At 43.9% G+C, this 13514-nt stretch overlaps 1 protein-coding gene across 6 annotated transcripts in view; it reads right to left on the bottom strand.

The window, feature by feature from the left end:
* Positions 1-13514, bottom strand: part of PIR (pirin) — a 104229-nt gene that overhangs the window by 4823 nt on the left and 85892 nt on the right. For 5 of the 6 annotated variants that reach the window (XM_050964511.1, XM_050964521.1, XM_050964484.1 and 2 more), the window contains 2 exons: positions 13112-13156; positions 8002-8084 (listed from right to left, as the gene is read on the bottom strand). In XM_050964511.1, coding sequence (XP_050820468.1) covers positions 8002-8084; positions 13112-13156 — 128 coding nt within the window. The remainder of the gene's footprint in view (positions 1-8001; positions 8085-13111; positions 13157-13514) is intronic. The other variant, XM_050964493.1, reaches the window with a different exon arrangement.

The raw sequence follows: 13514 nt of genomic DNA, 5'->3' as shown, positions 1-13514 counted from the left end.
CTCCTGTCTGCCCTTTTGACGCAATTCAGACCCTTAAAGGCACTAGCTCACAGAGCCACTGATCAGGACAGCAATGGCTATAATTAGGGTCCTACCAAATTCACAGTCCACTTGATCAATTTCATGGTCATAGGATTTTAAATCATAAATTTCATTATTTCAGCTATTTAAATCTGAAATTTCACAGTGTTGCAACTGTAGGGTACTGACCCAAAAGGGTATAGAGGGGAAGCGTCGCAAGGTTATTGTAGGGGGATTGTGGGACTGCCACCCTTACTCCCATGCTGCTGCTGGCTGCAGTGCTGCCTTCAGAGCTGGATGGCTGGGGAGCGGCAGCTGCTGGCTGGAAGCCCAGCTCTAAAGGCAGAGCCACCGCCAGCAGCAGCGCAGAAGTAAGGATGGCCTGGTATGGTATTGCCACCCTTATTTCTATGCTGCTGCCTTCAGAGCTGGGCCCTCGGCCAGCAGCCGCCACTCACGGGCCACCCATTGCCACCCTTAGTTCTGTGCTGCTACTGGCAATGCTGCCTTCAAAGCTGGATGCCTGGCCAGTAGCTGCCACTTTCTGGCCAGCCAGCTCTGAAGGCAGCGCAGAAGTGAATATGGCAATACAATGACCCACCTACAATAACCTTGGAACCCCGCTGCTGCCCCCTTTTGGGTCAGGACCCCCAGTTTGAGAAACACTGGTCTCCCCTGTAAAATGTGTATAGTATAGAGTAAAAGTACACAAAAGACCAGATTTCACGGTCCATGACATGTTTTTCGTGGCCGTGAATTTGGTAGGGCCCTAGCTATAATTGTGGCTTCCTGCAACCTAGGAGATAAAAGAGAATGGAAGCTCTTTATACTCTCTTCCCTTTGCACGCCTGTGCATGGGCTGACTACCGTGTGGCCCTTAGCATGTGTTTATATGACATGTAGTCAGAACACAGCTGAAATGGTTACCAAACATTAACTACAAAGTGGTGAAATGAATTCACAATTATTTTGTTTTTCTTGTTATTTAAAAAATGCCCTCAAATGTTATAAAATAGAATAAAACCCCCTCGCTTTTCACTGTAGAAAAATCTAAGAGGAAATCTAACATAAAAAAGAGGAGAAGAGAAAAATATAAAATATGCGGATGAAAGAGTTAAGGTACTGGACAATAGGAAAAAAAAGGAGGAGAGGCAGGTTTCTGATGGAGTGAATTCCACATCCAAGGCTCACTATAGCAAAGACCTGGTCACATGCTGGAATCTGATACTCTGCTGTGGCCCTTAGAGGGTAAGTGGTGTCAGAATGTAATTACCTGTCCAGATGAGGGTTATGGAGGAGGTAACAAATATAGCCACTAAAGGTGTAAAAACCAAGATGAACAATTCCAAGTCAACTTGATACTTCATAAGCAGTCAATGTACAACAAGCAAGGAAAGTGTAATATGATCCCAGTACCCTGGAGCAATGAACAAATGTGCTGCTGCATACTGAAGAGACTGCAAGCAAAAGAGATGAACTGTTGGATGCTTTGCAAGGAAATTACAATAATAGAACCTCATTCTCTTAAAGGCATGTATTGTTGTTGCAAAATTGTCATGGGACACAAGAGTATAGACTGCACCAATTGCACAACTGAATAAACACTTTTGGACCATGCCAAACATATGATTTGTCAAGGAAAGACAAGACTGAAAGTCACAACAACATCCTTGACCCTGCTCACTATCTACAAGTGATTCCACTTAATCAGCAAGCAAGAGAATCCACATGGCTACTCCTACCCATGACTTCTGTATTGCTAGTGCTACAGACAAGGTAGATTTATTTGGCATTTAACTTACTCCACAGTCAGAACAATATTACATATTTCAGCAGGGAATAATATCAACAAAGTTGATATACTATCTTAGGGTGACCAGATGTCCCGATTTTATAGGGACAGTCCCGATTTTTGGGTCTTTTTCTTATATAGGCTCCTATTACCCTCACCCCATCCCGATTTTTCACACTTGCTGTTTGGTCACCCTATATGATCTACTGGGTTTTTAATGCAGTCATTTGCTTACAGATTACACTAAAATTCTACAGTGAGTAGGGTGACCAAATGTCCTGATTGTATAGGGACAGTCCCGATATTTGGGGCTTTGTCTTACATAGGCGCCTATTATCTCCCACCCACCATCCTGAATTATCACACTTGCTGTCTGGTCACCCTAACAGTGAGGTAATCAAAGTGGCTACTGATTGAGAGCTCACAGGATATCAAAGAAATCTGACTGAACATTCCTCACCTATAGTAGCCTCATGCAACTGAACAGCTTTGGTAACAGATTGTACCATGGCTGCATGTTGGGATGGAGGTCAGATTATATCCAAGTGGCAATTACATTTCTTTGAAGATGATGTACTTTATAACAGAAACAGAAGATGTAAGACTGGTTTCCCCATGTGCATTTTAGACTCAGGCCAAACCCTAAGCAGTTAGTGGGACCACATGCATGAGTAAGGTAAACAGAATTCAGCCCATCATGGTGGCACGCAGAACCCCCCTCCCATCTGTGAACGTATCATAGTTACATAAAACGTAAGTGAAATGTTGGCATTTTTGGAGTTTTAATCAGATCTCTCGTGCTGTAAAATTTCTGGTGATAAGTGACACAAAATACCTTGTTTCCATTTGACTGGCAAATAGGGTTGTCAGGTGTCCGGTTTTCAAGAGGAAAGTCTGGTTGTAAAGGGGACCTGACAGTGTCTGGTCAGATCTACTGACCGGACACCCAAAGTCCAGTTACTGTGGGCCGGGGAGCTGGGGAGGCACCGAGTTATCACCTGCGCCAACCCCTACTCAACAGGGCCACCTCCTACCTGCATCAGGCAGCTGCAGCTCCCAACCCCAGCTCCACAGGTGAGTCCCTCCTGACCCACACCGGGGACAGGGGAGAGATGCGGGGCAAGGGTGAGGCCTAGGGGGAAGGGGCAGGGAAGGGGTGGGGCCTCAGGGGAAAGGGATGGTGAAGGGTATCTGGTTTTTAAATATTAGAAAGTTGGCAACCATACTGGCAAAGTCGTAGGGGCTGTCCCTCAGTTGTGCTAAAGGTTCTCTCACATCGCTCTGTCAGAGAGTAAAGAGGCCTTAGAGTGAGCAGAAATGGCTCCCTGAGGCCCAGTTCCCAGCCTCTGATGGAGAGAGTGTGGCCTAGATGTACTATGACAATTTTCTACTTCCCAGCACCCAAAGGAGACCATGAGAAGTGGAGTGTAAACTGGAGCTGCCCTTGGCCTAACTTACACCAGGGTCCAGACAAGATTCCACCTGGCCCTAGCATATAAGGAGTGCAAGGTGGCTTAAAGCTGCTTTTATTCTCCTTATATATCCCCCCTTCCATCCTTGAACAAAATGCAGAAACTGAGTAACTGATGCCTGGATCCACCAAGGGACTTAGGCACTTAGAAAAATCACGGAGCAAACTGTGATCCACAAAGCTGAGTTAGTTGTCTAGGCTTCCTACACAATGAATGGGGAGAGAGAGGTGCCTTAGAATGTGATCCACAAAGCCAGCACACTACGCAGGGAGCCGCTTCAGCTAGCCAGTGGGAGAGATGGATGAGAGGGGTGTGTGCTAAGCTCTGTCCCTCTCACAGAGTTAGGTGCCTATGTCTGGGCTGCAGGGAGGCGCTTATCTCTGCTTGTGAACTATGAGCCAAGGGAAGACAGGTACTCTTCCACTAACAAACATGCGGGGCCTATCCGGTAGGTGTGCTCAGAGGCTGCCTAACTCCACCCAAAACAGCCAGGGAGTGGAGGAGGAGGAGGAGCTGGTTCAAGTCCCCCTGTCCCTGTCTCATGAGGAAAACAGAAGTCTGCCACCTCTCAAGGGAGTGCCCTAACCACTAGGCTACCGGATATTCTGATGTGGGTTTCCCTGAATCCCTCCTATTGCAGTTATTTCCACTTTAACTGAATAATTAATTATTAATGGAGCCAGAGAGTGAAAATGACTCTATCACCTAGTGGTTAGAGGACTCACTTGAGAGGCAGCAGATCCCTGTACAAATCTCTTCTCCCTCTGAGGCAGAGGGGGAACCTGAACTTGTGGTATCCCCCATCCCACATGAGTGCTCTCACCACAGGCTAAAGTTTATAAATGAGCTCCCCCTCCGCCCAGGCCATTTTGTGTGGAGTTAGTTGGCCTCTGAGCAGACCAATAGATCTGGCCTCACAGGTTAGTTAGGCAAAGGCGTGCCTATCTTCCTCCAGTTCATGGGTTGCTTTATGACTTAAGCAGGAGATAGGTGCCCAGGCACCTAGAGTAGAGACAGCAGTGGCTACACCCAGAATCAGACATAGGCCCCTAGGGAACTTTTACCACAAAAACTTAGGCATTGAGCAAGATTAGACACCTGCAGAGTTAGGCAGCAGCTGGGTGGGAGTTTTGTGGATCAGAGTGGTACCTAAAAACAGGACTTAGGTTCCTAAGTACCTTTGCAGATATAGGCCTGAGTAAGATCTCAACAGAGCAGTTTGCCTGGCTCAGCATGGAGGCTCCGGAATAAAGACAACCTCCCTCCATACTCCATAATGTAATCTTCTCAAAGAAAGATAGTAGGTATAATGGAGATAACAGGTAGGGGAACTCTGGGTGAACTGAGCTAAACCATGGGGTTTGAGTTGGATATATAGACAGCAGGCCGAAATTAGGACAGGATGACATACTTATTTTTCTGAAATGTTTTGCCTATTGCTGCTCCTAAGATACCCTCTACTGACATATCCTTATTCCTCAGTGCAGTATAGTCATGTGCAATAATGGCTCCATAGTGACTTGAAGGACCATAATTCACTTGGGAGTATAAACTATGAAAGTCTAGATGGAATGATATATGACAGCAAAGCCGTAAGAGTTCTCATGGCCCCACCAGGCCTCATCTCCATTCCAGAGTCATCTATTACAGTAACACACTAACTTGAAAGGAAAACCCATCGGATACAAGTGGAAGTTTGGGGATGAAATATTGGTTATTTACACTAACATTTACTGCATTTTAACATTTACAAATCTCAGGTCAATAAAAGGGTAAATCAGTTCCCTGACATCAGCAAGGGAAAATTAATGGTCTATCCCCTGTGGTTGTTTACATAGAAGTTAATGTGTATATACAGAGTGTATAATTAAATTTCATATCTGGCTCTAATAGGATGATTTTTTCCACTCTTAAGATTTCATTTGGCACACTCCTGACCTTTATTTGATCTTGTAACCATCAATAAAGTTTACTGAAGATTCCAGTTAAACCCTCACATTGCATTTCCTATTTAAAAAATCACTGCAAAAGGACTGGCTGATTCAAAGGGATTGGTAATGTGCTTTTAACATCTGGGTTACCAGTTCAAATCCAGTGCTCTCTGTCTAGGCATTTATATTGTGCTGATGGCACTGAAGCCTAGGTGAGTAATTGCTAGTCACCATCATCCGGAAGCTGGTCAGTGGCCTATATAAAAGAGTAGGTCACCTTAAATCCACGTCCTTATTGGACATGAGTCTTGGACACAAAAAACAGTGTCACCAGTTGGCAGTCCTGTCAGGAAGTCTCAGTGAAATAATAAGTACTGAGTGGGCATGGAGAATGAGTTCTCCATTCATTCTCCCTTGAGTCTGTTGCCTTTATACACAACACAAAGCTATTTTTTGTCTGCATAGGTACCCATGATTCCCTTCCTTTGACCCCTTGAGGTACTCCCTCTAGGACTGCCTTCAGATACTGGTGACACAGGGAAGCTAGTGCTACTCATGCTGGATGTGTTTGGTGAATCTATCAAAAACCTCAGTCTCCAAGGCTGTCACTCTGCCCCTTTTCATGACCAATGCCATGTTATTTTATTTATACCTTGCAATGTACTTAGGGCCTGGGACCGATGGAGTAAATACATGTGAATGCATAAATAAATTTCTCTATCTCCTTCAAAATTCCTGTCCTTGAGTTTTAGAAGGTCCTCTCCAAGCAGAGAGAGATCCTTCACTCACCCACCAGCCTGTGTCTGAGCACAAGCAAATCTAGATTCCGTGTGTATCACTTCCCATTCTCAGTTTCTGCCACCCACACCACCCACCCCATGATTCTTCTCTTCCAAGGTGGAATCAGAACACATCAAGAAGGCAGGATGATCTCAATAGAGTATAGATGGAGCTGATTAAGATTCACATCCAGCCAGGTTCTCAACTGGGCCTGCTTCCCAGCAGCCACACCTCATTTCACCACCACCCCCTACTCACCAGAGGCTCTCCAAAAGCCAGAAAAATGCTCATTTGGGGATTATAACTTGCTGGCAGTATTCTTGCCAGCAAGTTAAAGATGTATGGATTGGATACATGGACTCTAAGGTGGACAGAAAGCTGGCTAGATCATCGGGCTCAATGGGTAGTGATCAACGGCTCGATGTCTTGCAGCCAGTATCAAGCAGAGTGCTCCAGGGGTTGGTCCTGGGGCTGGTTTTGTTCAATATCTTCATTAATGATCTGGATGATAGGATGGATTGCACCCTCAGCAAGTTTGCAGATGACACTAAACTGGGGGGAGAGGTAAATACACTGGAGGGTAGGGATAGGGTCCAGAGTGACCTAGGCAAATTGGAGGATTGGGCCAAAAGAAATCTGATTAGGTTCAGCAAGGACAAGTGCAGAGTCCTGCACATAGGATGGAAGAATCCCATGCACTGCTATAGACTAGAGATCGAGTGGCTAAGCAGCAGTTCTGCAGAAAAGGACCAGGAGATTACAGTGGATGAGAAGCTGGATATGAGTCAACAGTGTGCCCTTGTTGCCAAGAAGGCTAACAGCATATAGGGCTGCATTAGTAGAAGCATTGCCAGCAGATTGAGGGAAGTGATTATCCCCCTCTATTTGGCACTGGTGAGGGTACATCTGGAATATTGTGTCCAGTTTTGGGACCTCCACTACAGAAAGGATGTGGACAAATTGGAGAGTCCAGAGGAGGGCAACAAAAATGATAAAGGGGCTGGGGCAAATGACTTACGAGGAGAGGATGAAGGAACTGGGCTTACTTAGTTTGCAGAAGAGAAGAATGAGGGGGGATTTGATAGCAGCCTTCAACTACCTGAAGGGGAGTTCCAAAGAGAATGGAGCTAGGCTGTTCTCAGTGGTACCAAATGACAGAACAAGAAGCAATGGTCTCAAGTTGCAGTGGAGAAGGTCTAGGTTGGATATTAGGAAAAACTATTTCACTGGGAGGGTGGTGAAGCACTGGAATGGGTTAACTAGGGAGGTGGTGGAATCTCCTTTCTTAGAGGTTTTTAAGGCCCTGCTTGACAAAGCCCTGGTTAGGATGATTTAGTTGGGGTTATAATAAAATAATAATAATAATAATAATTAATTGGAGATATACCTATCTCCTAGAACTGGAAGGGACCTTGAAAAGTCATCGAGTCCAGCCCCCTGCCTTCACTAGCAGGACCAAGTACTGCTTTGAGCAGGGTGTTGGATTAGATGACCTCCTGAGGTATCTTCCTAATCTTCTATGATTCAATGATTAGCTGGGGGTTTTTTTAGGGTTAATTAAATTGAGCTTTGCCTTCTTTGGGAAAGGGGATACTTCACTTTGACCCAGTTAGAATGTTCAGAATTATGAAAGAGATTATAAAGGAGCTGAAACAAACAACTGGGGTGAAATCCTGGCCTCACTGAAGTCAATGGCAAAGCTCCCCAATTAGGATTTCACCTCTTATCTAGATGTGTTTCCAGTGCAAGAGGGGAATTGATGTACGGTGAAAAAATAAGAAAACAGTTTTAAGACCAGTTATGAAAATGACATGCATTTTGGGATGTCTGGCCTCTTCCCAGTCCTAACATTTCTTATGGTATGTTTGCACATTCTGTGCATTAAAAGACTGGGGGGAGGTGTGATGGAAATACCAATCAAAGAAATAAAATTAATAATTCCCATCCAAAATCTTTTTCCGAATTGAGTTATAAGCTCCAAGCATGAGGACAAGATAAGGATTACCTTGTTTTCTAACTGAACACCGTCACCATCGTCCAACACTGCTGTGTGATGGGGTTCGATTTTCTGTTGGGCATCATCAGATCCTTTGAATAGACCAGATATGTAAAAAGACAATGCATGACACAATCAAAGCTGCAAATCATGAAATGATTAGTCATCTTTTCTGCTGAGAGCTATTTTACTTAAGAACACACATGCTTTTCTTTAATTCATCTTCCTCTAACATTTCCACTCTGTCTTTCACACATACCTGCTGTCCACCTCAGTTGTCTTTTACTTTTAATTTCCTTTCTGCGGCAGCTGAACAAAGGCCTTTTCTCCCTCTCTGTCAAGTCCATTATGCGCATCCTCTGATACACCATGCCCGTAGGGATTAGAGTACTATCCAGTTGAGAGAAGAAGTGTGATGGAGAAGAATGCGTCTGGTACACTAATACATGAGTTCTCAATCTAGGGATTGCAAACAGGCTTGGGAGGTGATGGCCGCCCTCCTTTTCTTTATGTCTACATGCAAGGGGAGAGAGAAGAGTCCCTAACCTTGTTTCTGCTGTAATATGGTATTGTTGGATAGCAAATATTGAGACCTGCACCAGTGTTAACACACATGTTAATAAAAGGGATCAAAAAAGAGACATGGAGGAGGGGAGTGCCTGGAATTTTAATAGTCATATTCCTACGAAAGCTTTCTGGTACATATGCAAATAGGATTTTTATTGATTTTCAGAGTACATTTCACCCTCAGTGTAGCAGTCCCTTACAGGGCCCTATCTACCACTTAGGCAGGGATGAAAGTAAGCCAGTATGGGCCGGTACAGCATACTGGTGAAAAGTGGCTGCCAGTACCGGCCCATACCCAGCTAACTTAGGACCCTGCTTAAAGCACTGCCACACTGATATGGCAGTGCAAAAGGAGCAGCTGCCCCAGGGCTGGTGATTTAAAAGGGCCCCAGGGCTCCGGCCACCGCTGCTGCTTCCGCAGCAGTGGCTGGAGCCCCGGGCCCTTTGAATCGGCGCTGAAGTCCCAGGTGGCGTGGGCCAGGCAGTGTGGAAGAGCTGGCAGGGGGATGCTGACCCCCAGCCCTGCCCTTTCTGCCCAAGGCCCCACCCCTTCCAGGGGATAGAGCGGGCCCCCGTACCGATAAGTCTTTAGCTTTACTTTCACTCCTGCACTTAGGCCTCAATTAAACCTTTAATATTGGTCTTAAGAGGGATCTAAGTGGTGAATAGGACCTTATGTGGGGCCTCTTCACCTTGAAATACTATTAGTCACAGATACACAGGATGTGATCTGGCTTTTCTGGTTGATATGAAGACTTCCCCCACCCCCACCCTTATCCCAAACTCTTGTCCCTACCTGATTTGTGGACTTTTTAGTTAGTTGTAAGCTGAAGGATGGGAACAATTTACAAAACTAACACCTTGAATTATGGTAGGAGTAAGAAATGACTTTATTTTCTTGAACTGACATTTCTAAACACTTCAACATGGAGAGAGCTTTAAAAATGGACAAATGAAATTGTACTGAACCTTTTTCAGACAAACAACACGTGTATATTGGAATTAATGTACTTCTTGTAGGCTTAACTGGTATAAAATCATGAAGAAATTGGAAAAGGATGTGTCACCATGTGTCACATGGAAGGACAGAGATGAAATTCCTTAAAAGCTATCAAGCAACGCTGAGAGGGCAGCTGTACAAGAATAGTGAATATGCTCATCTGTGTTCCTTTGTGTGCACGCTGTCGTCTGATATTCAAGGAGTGCTAGACTGCTGGAACCAATTTGTTCCTTATACACAGAAAGAACACTAAAGCATTCATTTTGAAAACTGAACTGGACTTTGCAAAGCTATAAAATAAAATCTAAAGTGGCCCATATTCTGAAGATAGCATCAGCATCCTTTTAAGAATGACCTGTTAGACTTCCTAGGTGATTTCTCTTCTATTGTTCTTCCAGGGAATCAGAATTTAGACTTGACTAGCACAAGTCTGCCAAGGAACTGCACGTCTGACTTTATATGGGATTATTGCTCCTTCTCACTCATTGTCATAGTGCACGGATGGAAGCCATAAAGTTGTGATTTGAAGGATCACTTAAAATGAAGTACAGACATAGATGTAATCCATATGTTTTGTTCCTGTTCTAGCAATTTCTGGCTTCATAGTTGAATGGTAGGCCCTTGACTAAATCTTATAACATCTTACTTTTATTTTCCAATATTGCAAAAAAAGACTAGGTGTAAAATGTTTGCAAAAGGGCTGCCAAGTAGCAGGAAAGAGGATAGTTCCTATGTTCACAGGTGATTTCCCTGGTATTTTATTAATATAATTATCTTTCTTTAATTAAACAAAGTAAGTTTCAAAAGAAAAAAATGTTTTTAAAATGGCTGTCAGTTATAAATACAGCCAAATCAGATAAATATTTTCCATCACTGACCTTGGCCAAGAATGCTAAATCTAACAGTGCTGTACACAAAAGGCCCACGGAAAAACTGCTGCAAGTGTTGTTAGATCTGGCTGTCTAAACATTTGTAAAAGGAAAGGAAAAGCAACCTTAAAAAACCAGGTTCTGCATTTACACTGTAGTATTTTCAGAGTGTGACTATCTCAGCTACTGTTTATGTATTCCCCAATGGGTTTATTTCTTTTTTTCTGGAGCTAAGAATTAAAAGAGTCCACAATTTCTAGTATTACAAGGTATATTACCCAAACCAACTGAATGAAAATATTCAGCTAGAATCACCACGTGACATGCAATCAAACTTTATACTACTATCAAGTCTTATTCTTTTTCTTTTGGTTGCCAATATAGAGCAAGGTTGTGACTTGCCCTAAGCACACCTGCAAAAGGGAGTGGAGAGGTGATGTAAGACACTTCTGCCCACCCCTGCATGAGCAATAAATCTGGAAGGTTACAACACGGGATAGCTGTCTCCATGACGCTATTCCCCTTTTTGCACATGTGAGCAAGAGCATGGAATGGGGGGGTCCTCGACTCCATACACATATTGCACTAGCCAACAATGTAGCTGAGCTGGCACACAGGGGGAAGTAATCTGTGCCTGAGGGCTGATATGGATACCTTTCCTTGTCCTCCGAGCAAGAGGGGCAGCCAGGAACCAGACTAGGACACTCATTCAATCTGGCTCTTGGTCTGCTCCTGGTGCAGTACAACTATATGCTGCCCCTTGCATAGGCCTGGGGAAAAGCCAAAAGTTAGCCTACTGTTAACAGTTACACGCATCGCAAAACAGTATCAGAGGGTGTATTTAAGAGGTCAGTGTTGTACGAGAAGAGGGATGTTCACCTCCACATGCCAGAAGACTGGGCTAGAGACAGAAAAGACAGGAGAGTGTGCCCAGCCTGGAATGCTGACCAGACCTCAGAAATGCTGAGAATAGTCTAGAACAGGCTGTGTCTCAGAACTGTTAGTTACGTTGCAAAGATCTGTAACTCTACAGTGCTTACCTAAAAGTGATTGTGGTTAAGAAATTCCTTTGCTAAGCCTGTATCCCTTGCTTGCCTGCTACATTGTCTCTGAAAGAAGGCTAGCGTGCCCACAGCAAGGTGGAACTCTGAGGCACTGTGAATAAGCAACTGGGGGCTTGGAAGGGTTGAGACAGTGATTTGGTGGTTTATTGTGGCCGGGTTGTAGAGCCCCATGTCCCAGGGAAGGGTGTCAGGCAAAGGTTTTTCACTCAAGAGTGTGCCTTAGAGACCCAGAGCTGGGAATGGTGACCTGCTCTTCCCAGACCAAGTTGGCCTAGAAGCATATGGAATCCAGCAGCTGGAATCGCTCACAAAATATCGGAAGGAGAGACAGCCTACTTACAGGAGGAAGTGTGGCTTAGCGGACAGACCAGTAGGCTAGGACTCAGGAAACATGGGTTCTCTTCCTAGCTTTTCCATTAGCTTGCAAAGTGATCTTGGGCAAGTTATAGCATCTCTCTGTACCTCAGTTTCCCCATTTGTAAAATGTGGATAAAATATTGCTCTCCTTTGTAAAATGCTTCAAAAGCTACTAATGAAAACTACTATATAACAGCTAGAGATTATCAACTGATTAGTCTTTGTTTAAAAAAAATTAAAGAGATGGAATGTTCCACTAGTCATATTCCTGGATTTGCTTGAGACAATGTCTATGTCATTTTGCTATAAAGCCCATTTTAATGAGCACAGCATACAAGTTGCCTTTTATGGGTGGATGCCTGCACCTGTGTGGAGCCCCATGAGGACTCTGTGAAGGCATAGGAGTCAGCCTACATAGAACAGCTTGCCAGACAGGGGCCATAGTCAGTTTTATTATGTTATCAAATAGATCTGAAAAAAAGTATTGAAAATTTATAATCTCTTAATGTAAATGTGTCCTTTGGGCTACTTTTCATTAAAACCTGATGGTATAAATGGCACGTGTATTGATACCCAGTGGAAGTGCATAGTATAAATGATTGCACTAACACAGGGGTGGCCAACCTGAGCCTGAGAAGGAGCCAGAATTTACCAATGTACACTGCCAAGGAACTACAGTAATATGTCAGCAGCCCACCATCAGCTCCCTGACCCTGCTCCCAGCACCTCCCCTCAGCAGTTTTGTGGCAGGCAGGAGGTGCAAGGTCACTGCAGGTTCAGGGGAAAGGGCTTGTGGCAGAGCCAGGCACATTGGAAAGTTGGTGCCTATGGAAGGAGCTGCATATTATCTTCTGAAGAACTGCATGCAGCTCCTGAGCCAGAGATTGGCCACCCTTGCTCTAACAGATCACTGTGCTAAACCACATACCTTTAAATATGGAGATATACCTATCTCCTAGAGCTAGAAGGGACCCTGCAAGGTCATCAAGTCCAGCTCCCTGCCTTCACTAGGCAGGACCAAGTACGGATTTTGCCCCAGATTCCTGGGTGGCCCCTTCAAGGATTGAACTCACAACCCTGGGTTTAGCAGGCTAATGCTCAAACCACTGAGCTATCCCCATCTCTTTGTTATGCTTGATTTTTTAAGTATGGGATCTAAATTATTTGTAGGTCTGATCTTCCTTTTTTCCTAGAACAGTAACTTTTAATAAGTTAAATCCTTCCTATCAACAACTGAAATAAGAGTTTAATGGGAAACTTACCAACATACAGATTGCCAGACAGAGTGTAAATAAAAGATGTCCATCCTGAAATATAATCAAGCAATATTAAAGGTTAGCATACATAATGTTAATGTACTCATATTTAACACTGCATGGAATTATACTGATACTGTATGCTCTGTTCTCCATGATACATTCCATAGTGCCTCTCGTAATTATATAAGATAGATTTATTCCTATTAAACAGGACACCAGCAATTTAAAAGCTCACATTTTCATCTGAAAATTTTGTATCTGGTATCATTATAAGTAATACCTAAGATTACTATAACTGGAAACAATTAGATATTTTTTCCTATTGTTTCATTTTGTGTGGTCACTTTTACTATTTCCCCTGTATAATTACGTAGTTTCTCTTGTTGTTTGTGTGAAAATAACCAGG

This window comes from Gopherus flavomarginatus, chromosome 1 (assembly GCF_025201925.1).
Source record: "Gopherus flavomarginatus isolate rGopFla2 chromosome 1, rGopFla2.mat.asm, whole genome shotgun sequence".
In the NCBI taxonomy this organism is placed as follows: Eukaryota; Metazoa; Chordata; order Testudines; family Testudinidae; genus Gopherus; species Gopherus flavomarginatus.
The sequence above is the reverse complement of the archived record's forward strand: the minus strand, read 5'-3'. Positions and strand labels throughout refer to the sequence as shown.